General features: G+C 44.6%; 1 protein-coding gene across 1 annotated transcript; it reads right to left on the bottom strand.

Annotated features, from left to right (window-relative positions):
- Window positions 1-903: 903 nt before the first annotated feature.
- st8sia4 (ST8 alpha-N-acetyl-neuraminide alpha-2,8-sialyltransferase 4) lies at window positions 904-23785 on the bottom strand. The gene is made up of 5 exons (XM_041897387.2): window positions 23553-23785; window positions 18322-18450; window positions 13198-13455; window positions 7334-7627; window positions 904-2875 (listed from the first exon to the last, which is right to left on the bottom strand). Exons 1-5 carry the CDS (start codon window positions 23663-23665, stop codon window positions 2596-2598), a joined length of 1074 nt encoding a protein of 357 aa, XP_041753321.1. The 5' UTR covers window positions 23666-23785; the 3' UTR covers window positions 904-2595.
- Window positions 23786-24416: the final 631 nt, after the last annotated feature.

The raw sequence follows: 24416 nt of genomic DNA, 5'->3' as shown, positions 1-24416 counted from the left end.
ACATAAATTGAAGTTACTACAGGATAGCATGAGCATGCAGTAGTTCAAATATATCAAATATCTAAGAGGTACTTCTGTGTGATTTGAAAGAGATTCAACAGTGAAACAGACTGACGTTGAATCCTGTTTCTAAGAACAATCACAGAAAGATCTGATCGCTAAGGAAGAATTCATAGGCTTACATAAAATTCCATACGTCCACTTTCCTAACATCAGCTTTTTTCTTATACATTTTCAGACTTGCAATGGCTACATAGGCCAATTGATCCAATGGCATTGGGCTGTGTTTACATTCAGCTCTGTTTAAAAGGGAATGGTAACGTTTAATTAACTGGATCAGATTAATCAGTTAGTGGAGATTTATACTCCCCCAGGGGTCCTCTGTAGAGGCTCTGCAACCGCTTTGTGACCTCACAACGCACCGCAAGGTGAAAAAAGTGCAGCCAGAATAACAGTGAAGTATCTGTATTTGCATTTGTTTAAGCTGTTTTCTAGTGACATTTATTTGGATACATACATAACAATGAGCTAATGAGGCGCGATTTAGCCTGGCATAGAAAATGTGCTCACTCGTCAGGACACTGTTGTTCATGATTTGACTGGCTGAGAAACGCTGCCTGCCTGTCTGTCTCATCCCGACTCCCAACACGTTCATTACTATGGGACAGCTGGAGATCAAATTTGAATACTGAAACAATGTTGCGAATGTCGGAGAAACAGACAGCAAGGTTTATATAAATCTCCGCTGTTGAAAACTAAATGTTAGTCTAAAAGAAATGTGAGATAATGTCTAGATGCTTTTTATATTGGAGATCAAGTTTATAAATTGCCTGGCTGGGCTGATGAGACAGTGGATTGCGCAGTCAGATGGAACAGAGTAAATAGGCATTTTAATGTCATAAATTTAGCCAGTGGTAACTCGTGGAATAGACACCGTCTGGAATGCGGTTTTAACCAATCAGCATTCAGGATTAGACTCACCCGTTGTATAAAGTCCAATAATGCATACTAATGAATAACAATTGTCTAAAAAGGCCTAACTTGATGTACGTTTCCATTCCCCTTTAACATACAAGTTTACAAAAGGTGTGTTCAGATAACATGAGATGAATCACTTAGAAACAGCATACATATTGAAAATGTATAAATTAATCTGACATCTAGACAAATATAAAAATAATTCTGCCCTGAGGCTTCTAATTCTTAGAAAGTTCAGCTGTGAAGAACAACACCTTCTTTTGATAAATGAGCATGGGATCTTTGGAATTAACTTTTCTGGGCACATTATTATTTATTTTTTTTATATCCAAAAATCTAATTTACTGAGCAGAACCTGTATTCTCTGCTTTCTCTTACTGACAAAACATCATGACGACAAAAATGGTTGAAACCAGCGGGTTGCCCAGCAAACATGCCCACATTGGCATGATGTGGGCCAAAATATTGGCCCCCTGTAGGCTGCCCACATTGGGCCGATGCACCTTTGCTGGCTCCCAAGGCATTGGCCCAGTGTGGGCAGCCCATATCTGGTGAAGGCAGCCCTCCCTTTGGATCAGCTGCCCATTCAGGCTCCAGTATTGGCCCTGACAATTTATCAGTTTTTTTCTATTATTTAATATTAATTAATTTATGTATTATTTAATTATTACAATTCAACTCAATGCATACATATTATCATTTTCAAGCCTTAAAAGGTATTTAGGTTACATTACATCAGAAACACTAGTTTCTCATGTCACTCATTTAAGTTTTTCTTTTAAGACAGTGTCCAAGATCTGGTGGGCTGGTATGGGCTAGCCCTGCGTTGGGCTGGTGTGGGAAAGCCCTGCATTGGGCTGGTGTGGGCTTGTTGTGGACTAGACTGTGTTGGGCTGGTGCAGGCTGGCCTGTGTTGGGCTGATGTGGGCTAGTTGTGGACTAGCCTGTGTTGGGCTGATGTGGGCTTGGTGTGGGCTAGCCTGTGTAGGGCTGATGTGGGCTTGGTGTGGGCTAGCCCGTGTAGGGTATCTTGTTTTGGGCTGATGTGGAATAGTTGTGGACTAGTCTGTGTTGGACTTGTTGTGGGCTACCCCGTGTCGGGCTGATGTGGGCTTGGTGTCGCCTCTGACCAGAATATCACCTCGGACAGTCGTTTTCTGTTCATTTCCCGACGGTTTCACATGTTGAATCACCACCGTTGGTCTACACCCAGCAAGTAATCGCTAACACACCGCAGCCACTGGTCTTCGTGCTTTGTCTATTAGACAACTACTGCAATGACCAGTGTAGAAATCCATGGTATTGTAATCAATCTGGTCGTCTCTGATGCTCCATCCAAAGGGTTGGTTTCCTGATTTCTCAGCCATGATGCTTACAATGCCAAACCTGACATTTAGATAAGACTAATCATTTTTCAATTACATTCTTTGTTTTGTACCTTTACATTGTTCATTTAAAAAAAGGCACGCTCACTTTTACTTGCTACTTTTGCAATTATTCATCATCAACTGTCCTCCGTAGTCAACTCAGCAGTCATACAGCCTTGTGTGCTTTCTAGTAACGCAAACAAAGTGTCCGTTTATGCCACAAAATGGCACTCCGTCGAGGAAGAGCACTTTAAGATTCGCACTTCGAAGTCGTCAACTTCAGAGCTCCTTTACTGTGCAGCATTTTCAGCGTTTTGAACTCCAGTGGCATCCTGTGAGGGCCTGCGTTGGAGAAGTATCGATACTTGAGCAAGTCGTAGTAATGGTACTTCACCACATTTCCATTTGAGTCCCGCGGAAAGGGCCAGAATCCATACAAGTGAATCTCGTCGCAGAAGCGTGTGGCCAAAGTGTACATCAACAATCCGGTGCTGGGCCGTTTGATATTGATCTTGTTTGTCAGCCAGTACCTGGAAAACAAGAACAAATTGTTTTACTAAGCCTCGCTCAGACTTACAGTAACCTGATTCCATCACTGATACAGATGGCTACAAACATCTCACCGCTGTTATCTCTAGTAATCCACAATACAACAGCAGAGTGCCAGGTACGTATTCCCTAAAACACTCAAAATGGCTCCAATTCTCTATAGTAGCCTAAATAATGCTGGCGGCAACGTTGTTTTGTGATAGAATAACAGCTCAGACTACTAATTGAATGGAATGACAGCTCCTCCGTACTCAAGTTATATTCATGCCGAAGGCTTATGGGCTGCATCCTCGGAGGCTTCAACACATCAATGGATTCGAAACAGAAAAGGGAAATTTTTTGAGAGTGACTCCCAACAACTGATGAATTAAAGAACAACCGACAGTTTTCAATTCCCAAGACAGACGTGTGTGTCGAGGAGAATGATAATTTGGATTGGATGAAAAAAAGAGCACATTCTCCAGATGTCATCCTGGGGAAACAAATCCAAGTCCTTTTTGCTATTGACCAAATAAACACAGACATACGTAAATCATTATTTGCCTCTGCACTTGATCTTTTTCCAATAACACAATGCACTGTCCAGTGAACTGAATATTGAGCCTGAAGTGTGGGGGATAAAAATATTATTTGCAGTGGGTCAGTGCCCAGTAAACATGTACACGTCTGGCTCAGCTGACATAAGAAATTGCGTTGGGAATATGTAATGTGGAAAGCGTTTGCACATTGGGAAGACATCACAGAGATATTAGAATAGAAAGTTGATGCCTGTAGATTTTAGAATGTAGGCATTCGAAATACATCGTCAGTACTCTTGCCAATGTTTAAAAGATGTCCAAACTACATATTCCTGATGTATCCTGTACACATCGTACCTATGTTGAGGTTTGTGTGCTATCTGGGTGGCTAGCACTTGATCCCACCCAAATGATCACAGATAATGGTAATTATAAGGGCCAGTGCCGTCCTAAACATATATATATTTGTTTTACTTTAAGCCACAATCTTTATTTTTCAGTCATGGTTTGCTATAAAGCCGGGGGATGGGGCTTGAGAAATGTAACGACTCTCCATTTAATGGATGCAAGGACTGACAGTCCATGAGGTCAACATGATAGTTTAAACCACATTTTGTAGCTATACACATTGTTTGTTTACATAGACAATTGAGAAAGAGACAGTTGAACTATAAAAAGCCAAGAGGCATTTATAAGTAATATTCTCTAGAATCACTCGGTGTACTGTATATATACAGTATATATCATTAATTTAAACAATCAAAAATGGCTGTACCTATCACAGGTTGGGCCTTTAAATGAAGACAATTTAGATAGGTCTGTCCCGTGGACCTGTTAGCCATGTCCCTCCTTCAACCGAACTATATTTAGCAGCGAGGCAGGGCAGCAGAAAACTCGAACTGAAAGAACACGGTGCTTGGCTGCTATGGCAACTCACAAGGACATTGAATGTGCCCATAAAATCAGACGGTCACAACGCGTGCCCCTGGGGGAACTGCACGGCTAACGATCAACCCACAAAACAATTAACTCATCAACCAGTCAATTGGACAATTAATACATTGCTGTGTTTTTGTGCCGGGGAAAATGACGACCGTCACAATTACCCTCTCTTTAACTCCTACGGAGAAGCTTGAGCTCCTAAACCGTATGTTCGTGATAACAACGTTTCTAAATAAGGTCTCACACACTTTCTCCTTTCAAATACGTTTTTCTCATCACTCCTTTCACGGCCTCTATCCTTTCCTCCGTGGCTCGCAGAGTTCTAAATTGGAATTGAATTGAAGCCAATCACATTGGACATTGTCTTATACCTAGCAATCTATCTGCGTATGAAGACATGAGCACAGACGGAAATGTAGCCTGATGAGAACGCATGTGGAATGGCGTGCTGATTGTGGCGTGGGGAGATGTGATAGGCGGGTTGCCCGGTTACTTTACCATGCTGCGTGAAGCAGTGCACACTAACACGACGCACCGCAGGTAGCTCCTCCTAGCTCCTCGCCCCTTTTAGAGGTCACCCCAGGTAGCTCCTCCTAGCTCCTTGCCCCTTTTAGAGGTCACCCCAGGTAGCTAGCTCCTAGCTCCACGCCCCATTTAGAGGTCACACCAGGTAGCTAGCTCCTAGCTCCACACCCCCTTTAGTGGTCACCACAGGTAGCTCCTCCTAGCTCCACGCCCCCTTTAGAGGTCACACCAGGTAGCTAGCTCCTAGCTCCACACCCCCTTTAGTGGTCACCACAGGTAGCTCCTCCTAGCTCCACACCCCCTTTAGAGGTCACCGCAGGTAGCTCCTCCTATCTCTACGCCCCCTTTAGGGATCACCCCAGGTAGCTAGCTCCTAGCTCCATGCCCCCTTTAGAGGTCACTGCAGGTAGCTAGCTCCTAGCTCCACGCCCCCTTTAGAGGTCACCGCAGGTAGCTAGCTCCTAGCTCCACGCCCCCTATAGAGGTCACCCCAGGTAGCTAGCTCCTAGCTCCACGCCCCCTTTAGAGGTCACCCCAGGTAGCTAGCTCCTAGCTCCACGCCCCCTTTAGAGGTCACCCCAGGTAGCTAGCTCCTAGCTCTACACCCCCTATAGAGGTCACCCCAGGTAGCTAGCTCCTAGCTCCACGCCCCCTTTAGAGGTCACCCCAGGTAGCTAGCTCCTAGCGCTACACCCCCTATAGAGGTCACCCCAGGTAGCTAGCTCCTAGCTCCACGCCCCCTTTAGAGGTCACCCCAGGTAGCTAGCTCTTAGCCCCCTTTAGAGGTCACCGCAGGTAGCTCCTCCTAGCTCTACACCCCCTTTAGAGGTCACCCCAGGTAGCTAGCTCCTAGCTCCACGCCCCCTTTAGAGGTCACACCAGGTAGCTAGCTCCTAGCTCCACGCCCCCTATAGAGGTCACCCCAGGTAGCTAGCTCCTAGCTCTACGCCCCCTTTAGAGGTCACCCCAGGTAGCTAGCTCTTAGCCCCCTTTAGAGGTCACCGCAGGTAGCTCCTCCTAGCTCTACACCCCCTTTGATGCTGGACGACAGCAGTGGGGGGCAGTTGCTATGGCGTGACTTCCCTCTGACTGCATTCTAAATGGCACCCTATTCCCTATATAGTGCACTACTTTTGACCAGAGCTCACTATGGGCCCTGGTCAAAAGTAGTGCACTATATAGGGAATAAGGTGCCATTTGGGACGCAGCCTCCCTCTCTAGTCAGTACGGCCAGATTCATGGGGTTTGGACTCCAGATTCATGGGGTATGGACTCCAGATTCATGGGGTATGGACTCCAGATTCATGGGGTATGGACTCCAGATTCATGGGGTATGGACTCCAGATTCATGGGGTATGGACTCCAGATTCATGGGGTATGGACTCCAGATTCATGGGGTTTAGACACCAGATTCATTAGGTTTAGACACCAGATGCATGGGGTTTGGACACCATATTCATTAGGTTTGGACACCAGATGCATGGGGTTTGGACTCCAGATTCATGGGGTTTAGACACCAGATTCATGGGGTTTAGACACCAAATTGAAATTCATTTATATTTCCATTGAAAAAATGTGGGTTCCAATGAGATGAAAACAAACAGAGAACGACATCACTGGTCTATCTCTAGGGGTAAAAATAATGTTAAAGGTTTAGAGAGGCAGTACTTCAGTCTAGCCTGGTCTACGATCTGTTTGTGTTGTCTTGCCAACTGTCACGACAACATGTGACAGTGACCATAGGAGTTGGTAAGACAGCACAAACAGATCTGGGACCAGGCTAGTTTCAATCAATAATTTGAAATGTTTTTCTCCCAACAAAATGAACAATGAATGGCACATTGATAGAATGCATTAGACCTCAGATCTCAGACCTCTAGGGTGCTTCCCATATGGTACCCTATTCCCTACATGGTGCACTACTTTTGACCAGGGTCCCTCCCTTATATAGGGAATAGGGTGCCATTTGGGATGCATACTATAACTTTACTTTGTCAACATTAAGGGGCTCTAATGTTGTATTAGTATGAGAGCTGTACCTGTATAATGATATCATCTTAATTTACTGAGTTGTAAAGTGCTACCAATTGTATTATATGCAAACACTTAATTAATGTCCCATAGCAGACTATCTCTTTATGAAGGTAAGAAATACTGTTCTGTTAATTAAGAGTATCATGCTAATGCACCTTTAATTTGGTGTGTGTGTGTGTGTGATATGTGGTGTGTGTGTGTGTGTGTGTGTGTATGTGCATGGCTTACTTTATACTGAGCTGTAAGATGCAACCAATTGTATAATAGGCAAGCATTTAATGGCCCATAACAGACTCTTTATGAACAGCTACCTGACTGTGTGTGTGTGTGTGTGTGTGTGTACTGTAGTGTATACCGTATGTGAGAATGTGTGTCAATGTGTTCATGCATATAGTACACGTGTGGCAAAACTCAACTCACCCTCTCACCGCGTGGATGAGCCTCAGCGACGGGTAGGCCGTCCTCACCCTCAGCTTCCTCTTGACGATGAGCTCGTTGACGCTCTCCACGTGCCTCTCTCCTCCCTTCACCATGAAGGCCGGAATCCACAGCACGCTGTCGTTGAGCATCCGCAGGCGCTGGACGAACCTCTCCGTGTCCGTGGCGTTCTTCAGGCTGCCGTACACCCTCTGGATGACAGAGGGGTTCATGGTGGTGAAGTCGGACCGCAGCCCCACGTCCTCGGCGAACTCGGCCAACGGCGCCAGGTTACAGCTAAGTCAACAACGGATAGAGAGAGAGCCATTAGAGAAAGAGTACGACCTCGACCTCAACACTCTTTCAATACCAATAAGCTTAAAGAGGGGGAGAATAAATGCTGTTCTTTGTAAGGGTGGTCGATCTTCAGAGTCTTCACTCCCGGGTCCTGGAAAAGCTCAGTGTTAATGCTAGTTTTTGTTCCAGCCTTGCACTTACAGTGGCTTGCGAAAGTATTCACCCCCCTTGGCATTTTTCCTATTTTGTTGCCTTACAACCTGGAATTAAAATAGATTTTTTGGGGGTTTGTATCATTTGATTTACACAACATGCCTACCACTTTGAAGATGCAAATTTTTTTTTTGGTGTGAAACAAACAAGAAATAAGACCAAAAAAAACAGAAAACTTGAGCATGCATAACTATTCACACCCCCTCCCCCCAAAGTCAATACTTTGTAGAGCCACCTTTTACAGCAATTACAGCTGCAAGTCTCTTGGGGTATGTCTCTATAAGCTTGGCACATCTAGCCACTGGGATATTTGCACATTCTTCAAGGCAAAACTGCTCCAGCTCCTTCAAGTCATACCACAGATTCTCAATTGGATTGAGGTCTAGGCTTTGACAAGGCCATTCCAATACATTTAAATGTTTCCCCTTAAACCACTCAAGTGTTGCTTTATCAGTATGCTTAGGGTCATTGTCCTGCTGGAAGGTGAACCTCCGTGTCACGATCGTCTAAATAAGCGGACCAAGGCGCAGCGTTGCGAGTGAACATGATGACTTTTAATTAGAAAAGCACGTCAATACAAAACAAAAGACGAAAGTGAAGTCCAATAGTAACAAAGACTAAACTTGGAACAAAAACCCACAACCCACATGAGAACACAGACAGAATAAATATGGCTCCCAATCAGAGATAACGAGCCGACAGCTGACACTCGTTACCTCCGATTGGGAGTCACACGACACCACAATTAACACACCCAAAACACAACCAACCGAATACACCCTTACAACCAACCCCACAACAAATACCCAACAAAACAAACACACCCTGGTTCATTCACAACGTCCCGGAACCAGAGCGTGACACTCCGTCCCAGTCTCAAATCTATGGAAGACTGAAACAGGTTTCCCTCAAGAATGTCCCTGTATTTAGCGCCATCCATCATTCCTTCAATTTTGACCAGTTTCCCAGTCCCTGCCGATGAAAAACATCCCCACAGCATGATGCTGCCACCACCATGCTTCACTGTGGGGATGGTGTTCTCGGGGTGATGAGAGGTATTGGGCTTGCGCCAGACATAGCATTTTCCTTGATGGCCAAAAAGCTCAATTTTAGTCTCATCTGACCAGAGTACCTTCTTCCATATGTTTGGGGCGTCTCCCACATGCCTTTTGGCGAACACCAAACATGTTTGCTTATTTTTTTCTTTAAGCAATGGCTTTTTTCTGGCCACTCTTCCGTTAAGCCCAGCTCTGTGGAGTGTACGGCTTAAAGTGGTCCTATGGACAGATACTCCAATCTCTGCTGTGGAGCTTTGCAGCTCCTTCAGGGTTATCTTTGGTCTCTTTGTTGCCTCTCTGATTAATGCCCTCCTTGCCTGGTCCGTGAGTTTTGATGGGCGGCCCTCTCTTGGCAGGTTTGTTATGGTGCCATATTCTTTCAATTTTGTAATAATGGATTTAAAATGGTGCTCCGTGGAATGTTCAAAGTTTTTTATAACCCAACCCTGATCTGTAATTCTTCACAACTTTGTCCCTGACCTGTTTGGAGAGCTCCTTGGTCTTCATGGTGCCGCTTGCTTAGTGGTGTTGCAGACTCTGGGGCCTTTCAGAACAGGTGTATATTACATTTACATTTAAGTCATTTAGCAGACGCTCTTATCCAGAGCGACTTGGTGCATTCAACTTAGGATAGCCAGTGGGACAACCACCACTGGGGGAGAGGCGGGTGTAGAAGGATTACTGTTAGACTATTCCAGGTATTCCTTAAAGAGGTAGGGTTTCAAGTGTCTCCGGAATGTGGTCAGTGACTCTGCTGTCCTGGCGTCGTGGGGGAGCTTGTTCCACCATTGGGGTGCCAGAGCAGCGAATAGCTTTGACTGGGCTGAGCGGAAATTGTGCTTCCGTAGAGGTAGGGGGGCTAGCAGGCCAGAGTTGGATGAACGTAGTGCCCTCGTTTGGGTGTAGGGTCTGATCAGAGCCTGAAGGTAAGGAGGTGCCGTTCCCCTCACAGCTCCGTAGGCAAGCACGGTAGATGCGAGCTTCAACTGGAAGCCAGTGGAGTGTGCGGGGGAGCGGGGTGACATGAGAGAACTTGGGTAGGTTGAACACCAGACGGGCTGCAGCGTTCTGGATAAGTTGTAGGGGTTTAATGGCACAGGCAGGGAGCCCAGCCAACAGCGGGTTGCAGTAATCCAGACGGGAGATGACAAGTGCCTGGATTAGGACCTGTGCCGCTTTCTGTGTAAGGTAGGGTCGTACTCTGCGAATGTTGTAGAGCATGAACCTGCAGGATCGGGTCACCGCTTTGATGTTAGCGGAGAACGACAGGGTGTTGTCCAGGGTCACGCCAAGGTTCTTTGCACTATGGGAGGAGGACACAATGGAGTTGTCAACCGTGATGGCGAGATCATGGAGCGGGCAGTCCTTCCCCAGGAGGAAGAGCAGCTCCGTCTTGCCGAGGTTCAGCTTGAGGTGGTGATCCGACATCCACACTGATATGTCTGCCAGACATGCAGAGATGCGATTCGCCACCTGGTTATCAGAAGGGGGAAAGGAGAAAATTAATTGTGTGTCGTCTGCGTAGCAATGATAGGAGAGACCATGTGAGGATATGACAGAGCCAAGTGACTTGGTGTATAGAGAGAGAATAGGAGAGGGCCTAGAACTGAGCCCTGGGGACACCAGTGGTGAGAGCACGTGGTGCGGAGACAGATTCTCGCCACGCCACCTGGTAGGAGCGACCTGTCAGGTAGGACGCAATCCAAGAGTGAGCAGCGCCGGAGATGCCCAACCCGGAGAGGGTGGAGAGGAGGATCTGATGGTTCACAGTATCAAAGGCAGCAGATAGGTCTAGAAGGATAAGAGCAGAGGAGAGAGAGTTAGCTTTAGCAGTGCGGAGAGCCTCCGTGACACAGAGAAGAGCAGTCTCAGTTGAATGACCAGTCTTGAAACCTGACTGGTTTGGATCAAGAAGGTCATTCTGAGAGAGATAGCAGGAGAGTTGGCTAGAGATGGCACGCTCAAGAGTTTTGGAGAGAAAAGAAAGAAGGGATACTGGTCTGTAGTTGTTGACATCGGAGGGATCGAGTGTAGGTTTTTTGAGGAGGGGTGCAACTCTCGCTCTCTTGAAGACGGAAGGGACATAGCCAGCGGTCAAGGATGAGTTGATGAGCGAGGTGAGGTAAGGGAGAAGGTCTCCGGAAATGGTCTGGAGAAGAGAGGAGGGGATAGGGTCAAGCGGGCATGTTGTTGGGCGGCCGGCCGGCCGTCACAAGTCGCAAGATTTCATCTGGAGAGAGAGGGGAGAAAGAAGTCAAAGCATAGGGTAGGGCAGTGTGAGCAGGACCAGCAGTGTCATTTGACTTAACCACCGATGATCAGATGTCGTCAATCTTCTTTTCAAAATGGTTGACAAAGTCATCCACAGAGAGGGGGGATTCAGCAGGGAGGAGAAGGTGGCAAAGAGCTTCCTAGGGTTAGAGGCAGATGCTTGGAATTTAGAGTGGTAGAAAGTGGCTTTAGCAGCAGAAACAGAGGAAGAAAATGTAGAGAGGAGGGAGTGAAAAGATGCCAGGTCCGCAGGGAGTCTAGTTTTCCTCCATTTCCGCTCGGCTGCCCGGAGCCCTGTTCTGTGAGCTCGCAATGAGTCGTCAAGCCACGGAGCAGGAGGGGAGGACTGAGCCGGCCGGGAGGATAGGGGACATAGAGAGTCAAAAGATGCAGAAAGGGAGGAGAGGAGGGTTGAGGAGGCAGAATCAGGAGATCGGAGGGAGAAGGATTTAGCAGAGGGAAGAGATGATAGGATGGAAGAGGAGAGAGTAGCGGGAGAGAGAGAGCGAAGGTTGCGACGGCACATTACCATCTGAGTAGGGGCTGAGTGAGTAGTGTAGGTGGAGAGCGAGAGAGAAAAGGATACAAAGTAGTGGTCGGAGACTTGGAGGGGAGTTGCAGTGAGATTAGTAGAACAGCATTTATACTGAGATCATGTGACAGATCATGTGACACTTAGATTGCACACAGGTGGACTTTATTTAACTAATTATGTGACTTCTGAAGGTAATTGGTTGCACCAGATCTTATTTAGGGCCTTCATAGCAAAGGGGGTGAATACATATGCACGCACCACTTTTCCGTTATTTATTTTTTAGAATTTTCACTTCACCAATTTGGACTATTTTGTGTATGTCCATTACATGAAATCCAAATAAAAATCCATTTAAATTACAGGTTGTAATGCAACAAAATTGGAAGAAACGCCAAGGGGGATGAACACTTTTGCAAGGCACTGTACACACTAACCTTGATGAGTTATATCAGGTGTGTTAGTGCTGGGCTGGAACAAAACCTTGTGTACACCCTGTAGCATTCCAGGTCCAGGAATGAAGAGCGATGTTCTATAGGGTCTACGATTCAACTCCACTCAATACTCTGCAGACAATAACTTTGGGCCCTCGTCAAAAGAAGCCCACTATAGGGGATAGCGTGCCATTTGGGGCATCATCATCATTATGTCTGTACTGGGCTGACGGCACAAATGGAAATATTGGTGGAATGTATTTCCTTCCTCTTTACTGTGCTTCAACAAGTTGTGGTATTGCATCACGAGGCAGACTATTTAGAAGTAGCATCTTTGATCAACACTAACAGTATGTGCTTCTGGCTTTGTCTGTTTAATATTCACAACAACCGTTTATTAATCATAACACAATCTTCTTATCGATGTCACGTCATACAATATGACATATGAACCTGACTGTTATAAATGCTAAGGTAATTTAAATTCTTATCATCTAGTAATATTTGTATGGAAGTGTCACTAGGCTAGAGGCAAACCCAAACACTAGACAAGAGAAGAGTGATGCTATTTTCCTGATTTAATTTAATGTGGCCCGCATGGGCACATAAACCCAAGAACCGCTCATTAAATGCACACGGGGGAATAATTTGACCAAGCTTCTGGCTAAGATCTCCTTATGTGTTGATCCAATATGTGGCTTCTATCCATTAGATAATTACAGCTAATATTGTCATTACCTTGAGTGTTTTCTATGAACATATACGTTCTGGAAGGGCTAATGATAGCGGAGCAAAACTGCATTACGTATTTTTTGCCGGGCAAAAAGATCCAACCTTTTCTCATAGAGTGTCAGAGAATTTCAATGCCTTAACGGCGTTAAGAAGTCCTAACCCTTGGCTAATAAAACATAGACCAGACATTGTAGCCTTAAAGGGGTCATTCATATCATATGATGCAAAATGCATCAGCAATTTGTGCTCTGTACTGAAAGTACTCTAGCTGCATAATTATTTGGGGTTGTATAAACAGTGAACTATCCTTTTGAGAGGCAGCAGCAGTACCGTATGACAAAGTCATGCCTGTCGATTTCCTTGCCACATCCGCTGTTGAGAAGCACGCCGGAGTTGCCCACCACCGCGCATGTCTTGAAGCGCTTGTTCTTGAGCGGAGAGACGTCCGGTAGCAGGCTGTGCAGCGTGTGGGAGATGTTGAGCGTTCGGCGTCTGTCGAGGACGTAGTGGATAGTGTCGCCTGGTTTGAAACTGCTCTTCACCACTGAAACGTCCCTCTCAGCATCCAGGAAACGCAGCACGTCCTTCCTGTATGTTAGTCAGAAGAGAACAGCATTGTACTGTAGTGACCTAAGTAAACTCTTTATTGATTTCCCAGAGACAGATTAAGAGTAGTATCGGACTAAAAAGCATTCACAATGGAGAACCTCCATTAAAAGGGCTTTTTAGTCCAGGTTTGGGTTTGGGCTCCCGAGTGGCGCAGTGGTCTAAGGCACTGCATCGCAGTGCTAGCTGTCGTAGCCGGCTGCGACCGGGAGACCCATGGGGCGGCGCACAATTGGCCCAGCGTCGTCCAGGGTAGGGGAGGGAATGACCGGCAGGGATGTAGCTCAGTTGGTAGAGCATGGCGTTTGCAACGCCAGGATTGTGGGTTCGATTCCCATGGGGGGCCAGTATGAAAAAATAAAATAAAAAATAATGTATGCACTCACTAACTGTAAGTCGCTCTGGATAAGAGCATCTGCTAAATGACAAAAAATAAATAATAATAATAAAATAAAATAAATAAAAAGTAAAAAATAAAATAATAAAAAAGATACCCTTATCCCATAGGCCTACTGTATGTTAAACTTATCCCATAGGCCTACTGTATGTTAAACTTAACCCATTGGCCTACTGTATGTTAAACTTATCCCATAGGCCTACTGTATGTTAAACTTATCCCATAGGCCTACTGTATGTTAAACTTATCCCATAGGCCTACTGTATGTTAAACTTATCCCATTGGCCTACTGTATGTTAAATTTATCCCATAGGCCTACTGTATGATAAACGTATCCCATAGGCCTACTGTATGTTAAACTTATCCCATAGGCCTACTGTATGATAAATGTATCCCATAGGCCTACTGTATGATAAACTTATCCCATAGGCCTACTGTATGTTAAACTTATCCCATAGGCCTACTGTATGTTAAACTTATCCCATAGGCCTACTGTATGATAAACGTATCCCATAGGCCTACTGTATGATAAACGTATCCCATAGGCCTACTGTATGATTGACTTATCCCATAGGCCTACTGTATGATATACTTATCCCATAGGAATACTGTATGATAGACTTATCCCATAGGCCTACTGTATGATAAACGTATCCCATAGGCTTACTGTATGTTAAACTTATCCTATAGGCCTACTGTGTGATAAACTTATCCCATAGGCCTACTGTATGTTAAACTTATCCCATAGGCCTACTGTATGATAAACTTATCCCATAGGCCTACTGTATGTTAAACTTATCCCATAGGTCTACTGTATGTTAAACTTATCCCATTAGCCTACTGTATGATAACTTATCCCATAGGCCTACTGTATGTTAAACTTATCCCATAGGCCTACTGTATGTTAAACTTATCCCATAGGCCTACCGTATGATAAACTTATCCCATAGGCCTACCGTATGTTCAACTTATCCCATAGGCCTACCGTATGTTAAACTTATCCCATAGGCCTACTGTATGATAAACTTATCCCATAGGCCTACTGTATGTTAAACTTATCCCATTGGCCTACTGTATGATAAACTTATCCCATAGGCCTACTGTATGTTAAACTTATCCCATAGGCCTACTGTATGTTAAACTTATCCCATAGGCCTACTGTATGTTAAACTTATCCCATAGGCCTACTGTATGTTAAACTTATCCCATAGGCTACTGTATGATAAATGTATCCCATAGGCCTACTGTATGATAAACTTATCCCATAGGCCTACTGTATGTTAAACTTATCCCATTGGCCTACTGTATGATAAACGTATCCCATAGGCCTACTGTATGTTAAACTTATCCCATAGGCCTACTGTATGTTAAACGTATCCCATAGGCCTACTGTATGTTAAACTTATCCCATAGGCCTACTGTATGTTAAACTTATCCCATTGGCCTACTGTATGATAAACTTATCCCATAGGCCTACTGTATGATAACTTATCCCATAGGCCTACTGTATGATAGACTTATCCCATAGGCCTACTGTATGTTAAACTTATCCCATAGGCCTACTGTATGTTAAACTTATCCCATTGGCCTACTGTATGTTAAACTTATCCCATAGGCCTACTGTATGTTAAACTTATCCCATAGGCCTACTGTATGTTAAACTTATCCCATAGGCCTACTGTATGTTAAACTTATCCCATAGGCCTACTGTATGATACACTTATCCCATAGGCCTACTGTATGATAAACTTATCCCATAGGCCTACTGTATGTTAAACTTATCCCATAGGCCTACTGTATGATAAACTTATCCCATAGGCCTACTGTATGTTAAACTTATCCCATAGGCCTACTGTATGATAAACTTATCCCATAGGCCTACTGTATGTTAAACTTATCCCATAGGCCTACTGTATGATAAACTTATCCCATTGGCCTACTGTATGATAAACTTATCCCATAGGCCTACTGTATGATAAACTTATCCCATAGGCCTACTGTATGATAAACTTATCCCATAGGCCTACTGTATGATAAACTTATCCCATAGGCCTACTGTATGATAACTTATCCCATAGGCCTACTGTATGTTAAACTTATCCCATTGGCCTACTGTATGATAAACTTATCCCATAGGCCTACTGTATGATAACTTATCCCATAGGCCTACTGTATGATAGACTTATCCCATAGGCCTACTGTATGATAAACTTATCCCATAGGCCTACTGTATGTTAAACTTATCCCATAGGTCTACTGTATGTTAAACTTATCCCATTAGCCTACTGTATGATAAACTTATCCCATAGGCCTACCGTATGATAAACTTATCCCATAGGCCTACCGTATGTTCAACTTATCCCATAGGCCTACCGTATGTTAAACTTATCCCATAGGCCTACCGTATGTTAAACTTATCCCATAGGCCTACTGTATGATAAACTTATCCCATAGGCCTACTGTATGTTAAACTTATCCCATTGGCCTACTGTATGATAAACTTATCCCATAGGCCTACTGTATGATAAACTTATCCCATAGGCCTACTGTATGTGCTGCTGCCATCTCTTCTACATAACATGGCAATGATATAGGAGTTGGCTTCAGCACGTGGTAAGGGGTTTAGACATGACAGGTTTATGGAACCTCTCCAAAGTTCCATTGTCTGATCAATTCAGTTCTTCTGATGTTGGGGGATGAGGAGGCTACACACCTCTGTTCTCTATTTGATGAAAATATGTCACAGTTCTCTGGTTGTTAATGATGAAATCTTAATGGGGATGCTCTGTTTTGATTCATTACAGGTCTCCTGTTGTGACAGATGTAAGCATGCTTCCAACATGACAGCGACAAACAGTATGGTGTCTCAAAAACATCTAAAGGTAAGCAAGACGATGAAGCAAAAAAAATTAAATAATAAGAAAGAAAGAAAGAAAGAAAGGAATTACAGTATACCAAGCTCCCTAAAATGCTGGTGCAATGTGTTCCAGTCAACCAGCGGTAAAGCTTGAAACATTAGGTGGGTAAGAAAAAAACCAAGAAGATAAATGGCCTACATTTTTCACAGCGAGTCAAATAGCAATATCTTGATTGGCTTCGTAATTACAATATGCTGCGTGGGGGAAAAAAAGAAGCACGGAAATAAGTCCCTGAACAAAGGCTCGGCTAAATGAGCAAAAAGCCTCTTAAGTCGTACAGTAATGAGACTTTTGCAGTTTGAGCAACTTTTCCGTCTCTTTTTCGCTGTCTCAGAGGGCTATGTGTTCTACTGCAGTCCTACTTAGACGATTCCCCAGACACGGAGACAGAGGGGCGGGCTGCTATTCTTAGGCATGGAAGGCACATTTGCCCAATAAAAATAAAAGTTGTCTCACCGTAATTTAAGCACATACGCAGTGGTGTGGCCAGAAATTAGCTGCTTGCAGCTAACTTCCTTAAATGTTTTGACATTTTGCAATGGGGCAAAGAGAAGAAAAAAAAATCAGACAAATAATGTTCTATTTGGAACACTGACAAGTAAAAAAAAAAATCTGATTGGGTGGGCTTGGCTCCCAACTGGGTGGGCGTGGTCAGACACGACTGACCCCACCAGAGGGAATACTGAAAGATGTGTATTTCTGGTGGCTAAAAAAGGATGACAACCTCCCCAAAGTTACTATATAATACAACAGTGTTGTTTGGAGTATAATGACATAACTATCACAACTCCTTTATGATATACTGTATAGAATTAGTACACAGACTTCTTCAGAAGCAGTACATAAGTAGCATAGACTTATTGACTAGGTTGTTTGTAATGAAAAAAGAACGGCCTTCGGTATATAGATTCTTATGCCACTCAATGCAGTCAAATTCGACGTGGTGACACTGTGGTTGAACTGTGATGTAATGGAGTGTAAAAAGCAAAGCAATGAGCTTGAGTTAATGTTGACCCTGGCCATGAGTCATCCTCCTCATGAGTCTCCAGTGGTTTCCTACTGTATATCTGCGTCCCAAATGGCACCCTATTCCCTATACAGTGCACTACTTTTGACCAGTGGCTTATAGGGCTCTGGTCAAAAGTAGTGCACTATATAGGGAATAGGGTGCCATTTGGGACGCATCCCAAATCGCTGGGTGCTGTTGTACAATTGTGGTGGATGAGGTTAGTAATCCTCACACAATAATAATAATAATAATAATAATAATAATAATAATAATAATATGCCATTTAGCAGACGCTTTTATCCAAAGCGACTTACAGTCATGCGTGCATACATTTTTGTGTATGGGTGGTCCCGGGGATCGAACCCACTACCATGGCGTTACAAGCGCCGTGCTCTACCAGCTGAGCTACAGAGGACCACACACTGTAATGTGCTCTGGGAGCTGGTGGTGTAGAGAAGAGCTCCATTGTTTCAATTCAAGCCTCTTCTAATCCAATGTCAATAACTGGCCAAGCAGTGACTCACCTTATCATGAGAACTAGTGACGAATTGAGCCGCCATCCTTCGACCGAGTGCTGGAAAAAGGAAGGACCACTCCTGCTGCTTTTCTCTGAACTATTGACCATAAGTCTTGAAGTGTCGAGTTCACTGTCGCTGGAATGAGAAAAGAATAGAAAAAAACATTATTGTCCAAATGTCCCAATGGGGACAGTATCAATGGCATCGCTAGACGAGTGCGTCCCAATGGGGACAGTAGCAATGGCATCTCTGGACGAGGGCGTCCCAATGGGGACAGCAGCAATGGCATCTCTGGACGAGTGCATCCCAATGGGGACAGTAGCAATGGCATCACTAGACGAGTGTGTCCCAATGGGGACAGCAGCAATGGCATTTCTGGACAAGGGCATCCCAATGGGGACAGTAGCAATGGCATCTCGGGACGAGTGCATCCCAATGGGGACAGTAGCAATGGCATCTCTGGACGAGTGCGTCCCAATGGGGACAGTAGCAATGGCATTTCTGGACAAGGGCATCCCAATGGGGACAGTAGCAATGGCATCTTTGGATGAGGGCGCCCAAATGGGGACAGCAGCAATGGCATCTCTGGACGAGGGCGTCCCAATGGGGACAGCAGCAATGGCATCTCTGGACGAGGGCGTCCAAATGGGGACAGTAGCAATGGCATCTCTGGACGAGGGCGTCCAAATGGGGACAGTAGCAATGGCATTTCTGGACGAGGGCATCCCAATGGGGACAGTAGCAATGTCATCTTTGGACGAGGGCGTCCAAATGGGGACAGTAGCAATGGCATCTCTGGACGAGGGCGTCCAAATGGGGACAGTAGCAATGGCATCTCTGGACGAGGGCGTCCCAATGGGGACAGTATTAATGGCATCTCTGGACGAGGGTGTCCCAATGGGGACAGTATTAATGGCATCTCTGGACGAGGGTGTCCCAATGGGGACAGTAGCAATGTCATCTTTGGACGAAGGCGTCCAAATGGGGACAGTAGCAATGGCATCTCTGGACGAGGGCGTCCCAATGGGGACAGTATTAATGGCATCTCTGGACGAGGGTGTCCCAATGGGGACAGTATTAATGGCATCTCTGGACGAGGGCGTCCCAATGGGGACAGTAGCAATGGCATCTCTGGACAAGGGCGTCCCAATGGGGACAGCAGGAATGGCATCTCTGGACGAGGGCGTCCCAATGGGGAGAGTAGCAATAGCATCTCTAGACGAGGGCTTGATCCTTGAGGGCACACACACATAACCGGTCCAGGTTCTTTGTTTCAATGTTATGATGTTATGACGAATGTGATTTCTCATTGAGGCGATTGAACTGGTAATAACTAAGTAATTACATTGTAATGAATGGCAGAAAAGGGTACTAGAGAGGTAGTGGACTAGAAAAGAAGGCTGGATTTGTACAGCAGTACACCCCGAGTTCCATATGCATCCAGTTTTTTGTCCTTAATATGAAAGCTCTGTTGTTTAATGAAAGAGACACCTTGAACACACTGTCAATTTGCCATTGTTTTTCATCCATCACACTGTACAGTCTCTCATAAAGGTCTATTGTCCTTGCTTGGGCTACACCTACTCTTGGCAAGCTCAGTTGATTTTGCAAAGGTTATTTATTCAACTTCCTGTAGAGACGTGCTCTACAGAGGAAGTCATTTCAGAGTCTTCCAAAAATAATACTTTAACACGTATGTATGTGTGATTAGGGTGAAACACCATTCACAAGAATACTTTTGTCTTTCTGAAAGAGCTACTCCCAGTCCATTCCCCTACCCTACCCTAACATATCTATGCACAGTTGCCCCAGTGAACAAAGCCCAGAGCCCCGGACATTCTCAAATGTTATTGCAAAAAAAAATCCCAATTGGCCATATGACTCACAGCATCTGCCAGGGTTGCTTGTGGTCATTTGAGGCAAGGTTGTGTGAGAACTGACCTTCTTCTTCAACAGATATACGTGGAAACAATGGAAAATACCCTATTGCTGGGACTTAGTTGTTCACACGCATAACGACCACTTAAGTTACTTCCTATTTGTTGTAGCAACCCGATTAAACTATTGTTTGGCTTAAAACAAAGAGCTTGGAAATTCAAATGTGTAACCTTGTAGGCTAGCTGCAGTGGTGGTTCAAGGGACAATCATCTATAGTTTTTCTAAATCCTAATTACATTTTGAACAGTGTTAACACTCATGAATGGATATGACAACACTTGTTGCCATGACATCAGTTGATAGATGACAGCTCAGCGTTCAACACCATAGTGCCCACAAAGCTCATCACTAAAGCTAAGGACTCTGGGACTAAACACCTCCCTCTGCGACTGGTACCGGAGCGCCAAGTCTAGGACCAAAAGGCTTCTTAACAGCTTCTACCCCCAAGCCATAAGACTGCTGAACAATTAATCAAATGGCCACCCGGACTATTTACATTGACCCCCCCCCCCTTTGTTTTTACACTGCTGCTACTCGCTGTTTATTATCTATGCATAGTCACTTTACAAATTACCTCGACTAACCTGTACCCCAGCACATTGACTTGGTACCCCCTGTATATAGCCTCGTTATTGTTATGTCATTTTCTTGTGTTACTTTTTGATTTGATTTTCTTTTCTTTACTTTAGTTAATTTAGTAAATTTTTTCTTAACTCTACTTCTTGAACTGCATTGTTGGTTTAGGGCTTGCAAGTAAGCATTTCACGGTAAGGTCTACACCTGTCGTATTCGGCGCATGTGACAAATACAATTTGATTTTAGCTGTGTTGTTTTCGTCTGACACTTCCTGCTTAGATTGGAGAAAAGGGAACCGCAGGTCTCTCGCATAGGCTCATAGTCTACTGCTCAGTGGTACGCACGCACACACACACACACACACACACACACACACACACACACACACACACACACACACACACACACACACACACACACACACACACACACACACACACACACACACACACACACACACACATAACCTTCCTGTCTTCAGTCCAGTAGTATAAAAACTGAAACAAAGCACGTCCTTTCTTTGATAGTATTATCCTACTACTGGTGATTGTGGGCCGTTCTGGCTCGGACAAGGCAGCTTACTGACTGGTGATTGTAACCTAATTATTACAATAATTCAAACCTCACTTCTCTTTAACGCTCAAATGAACCCTTCAGCGTTAACTTTAACTGAGTGGAAAGAAATGGGAATCTCTCCAATTTAGGCTTGTTCATACAAGAAATCACTTTTTCAGTTCCTGGTAAAGATCTAAGACTTTTTTGCGTCCTCAGAGCATGTGCAGACCAGCTGGCTGGAGTGTTTACAGACATATTCAATCTCTCCATATCCCAGTCTGTTGTTCCCACTTGCTTCAAGATGTCCACCATTGTTCCTGTACCCAAGAAAGCGAAGGTAACTGAACGAAATGACTATCGCCCCGTAGCACTCACTTCTGTCATCATGAAGTGCTTTGAAATGACTATCACCTCCACCTTACCTGACAAACTAGACCCCACTACAATTCGAATACCGCCCCAACAGATCCACGGATTACGCAATCGCCATTGCACCGCACACTGCCCTATCCTACCTGGACAAGAGGAATACCTATGTAAGAATGCTGTTCATCGACTACAGCTCAGCCTTCAACACCATAGTGCCCTCCAAGCTCATCATTAAGCTCGGGGCCCTGGTTCTGAACCCCGCCCTGTGGAACTGAGTCCTAGACTTCCTGACGGGCCGACCCCATTCTTCCATGGGAAATTCCATCATTTGGTGTTTTGTTGATGGTGGTGGAAAACTCTGCCTCAGGGAATATGGTGTAGTTACAGACCGCAATTTGGGTGTTTTCTTGATGTGGGTGTTTCCCTGATATAAGGAAACGCCCATTGATACCTGCCATTGGTCAGTTCTGGTGGTATGAGACTGATGATTTCTCGACACAGATTATTTATTTACATAGCAGGTTAGGGATAACTAACGTGGCAGGTTAGGATAATTAACGTGGCAGGTTAGGTTAATTAGCGTGGCTGGTTAGGAGACTGAGGTTAAGGTTAGGAAAAGGGTTAGGCTACAATGCTACAGTTGTCAAGAACAGTTGTCCCGACGCAAAAGAGACGGCCAAGGACCAATGGCGAGCATCAATGGATGTACTTGATATCAAGAAACGCCTATATCAGAAAACACCCCTAATTGCGGTCTGCAATTACACCCTTCTCATCTCAGGAGCAACCACCGACTGTTTCCTTGCTGAGATTCAATTGGCAAATGCGGATTTGCGCTGAGTTGCCATCTACAAGGAACAGCAATGAGGCAACAGTCAGTGGTTGTATTTGATTAACGTTTTATAAAAAAGTATGGATTTCAGCAAACAAAGAAAGGCACACAGCTACAGAAGACAAACTTAGGTACACGGCAAGGGTTTAAGAATTTACATTTTCAGAAGTATCAACGCATAGTGACTCGAAATAGTCATAGTGACTCGAAAGAGTGGGAGGTTAATTTTTTTAAACTCTAGTCTGCACTCAACTCCATGGAGGAGTTGAGGTACTTGGCAACCTTCACCTGTACTCAAGAGTCCCAAATATAGTCTCCCTGAACTAGCCTTGATGGTTCAAACACACACAATATTGTAATGTATAAGATTTGATTGATTTTGTTTGCATTCCAGTATTTTGAAAAAAGTGAAATCCTATCAACTACAAACTATATTTCTCTGTATACTGAGATTTTGCCCCAATTTGTGTGGCCGAGGCTCTGAAGGAGAGTCTGTCAGCATGCCTCATTGTCTCTGTAGTATTCTGAGAGAAATTTGTAAAATCTCTGAAGAATCCACTCACATGCCACAGTGAATATGATATCAGGCAATTAAATAACTCGAAAATACTGAATATCAGCACTAATTGCGACTAAGTGTCGTTTTGACATTGTGTTCACCGGTTCAGTCCAAACAAAGGAGAATTAAGCGTCCATCCCAATACAATTGCTATGGGCTGGACAATGGCAGAGGTGTCCAATTGCAGGACACTGGCACAGATCTACCAATATACATCTAAACAAAGTCCTAAAAATGAAAATGGATGCTTTCATTGACCAAGGATGCTTTCATTGACCAAGGATGCTTTCATTGACCAAGTCTCAAAGTAGAAAACCTCTGCAGCCCGCCGTATGGTAATCCCTGTGTCCCCCAACCGTGTTCCAGCTATTCTATTGGCCATATCAATGGCAAAAGAACGTATCATACCCAGTGACTTGAGCTTCCTGATGTTCTTCACTTCTAGTTATTTCTTTCGTCTTGTAGAAGATCACCAGGATGCTTATTGTGCAAATAGTCCAGCGTTTCCGTGAGAGACGCATCTCGCAAAGAGTGAGTGACAGAATCCTTTGCGATAGATTCCCCTTTAGAATCCTTTATTGGTCAGATTTGTCCCCCTTCCGAAGCGCTTGACTCCTTCTGCTGCGTGCATTACCATGACTTACAGCAGCTACACCATATCCATCCTATGAAGCCCAGCCTTGTGATGGAAAGGCAACGGGGCCAATCATTTCACTCCGTTTTGCCAATGCAAATGTTCGTGGTTCTCTAAACCAATGGTTATTGGGAAGGGCGTCAACTTTCACTTTGAAGTTATGTTAGAGATCTATAGCACACCGAGCGTGGCCAGACGGAAAATTAAACAGATAGAAAGAACGTAGACGCTGAATGGGCGGAGGAGCTCTGGCCGCCTTGCTGCCTATCCCAAAGACCAGGCCGGCAGCACATGTGCCCCCCATTTTCTGTTCAAACATGGTAACAGTTTACCTTTAACCTGCGGGTATGAAACATTAAGATGCAGTTATAACTCCTTATACTTAAATTTTAGCTGACGTTCTTATCCAGAGCAATTTACAGGAGGGTTAAGTACCTTCCTCAAGGGCACATCGATAGATTGTTCACCGAGTCGGCTAGGGGATTCAAAGCAGCAACATTTCGGTTACTGGCCCAACGCTCTTAACCGCTAAGCTACCTGCCGACTTCATGAGCATGCATGACCACTTAAAATGTGTTATTATCAGGTCTAAATCCGGATTAGATGGGAGGTTTGAGGGCCCTGCGGCCTAGGACTGC

The sequence above is a fragment of the Coregonus clupeaformis genome, chromosome 15 (genome assembly GCF_020615455.1).
Source record: "Coregonus clupeaformis isolate EN_2021a chromosome 15, ASM2061545v1, whole genome shotgun sequence".
NCBI classification, from domain to species: domain Eukaryota; kingdom Metazoa; phylum Chordata; class Actinopteri; order Salmoniformes; family Salmonidae; genus Coregonus; species Coregonus clupeaformis.
Note: the sequence above shows the minus strand (reverse complement) of the source record. Positions and strands in the feature narration are given on the sequence as shown.

Bases quoted from the DNA above. Each gene is read 5' to 3' on its own strand.
- st8sia4 (XM_041897387.2), bottom strand. From the start codon at position 23,665: ATGCGTCTCTCACGGAAACGCTGGACTATTTGCACAATAAGCATCCTG. The intron at 13,456-18,321 runs GTGAGTCACTGC...ACTAACATACAG, and splicing joins TCACTAGTTCTCATGATAAG to GAAGGACGTGCTGCGTTTCC. The intron at 7,628-13,197 runs GTACTGCTGCTG...TTGTTGACTTAG, and splicing joins AGGCATGACTTTGTCATACG to CTGTAACCTGGCGCCGTTGG.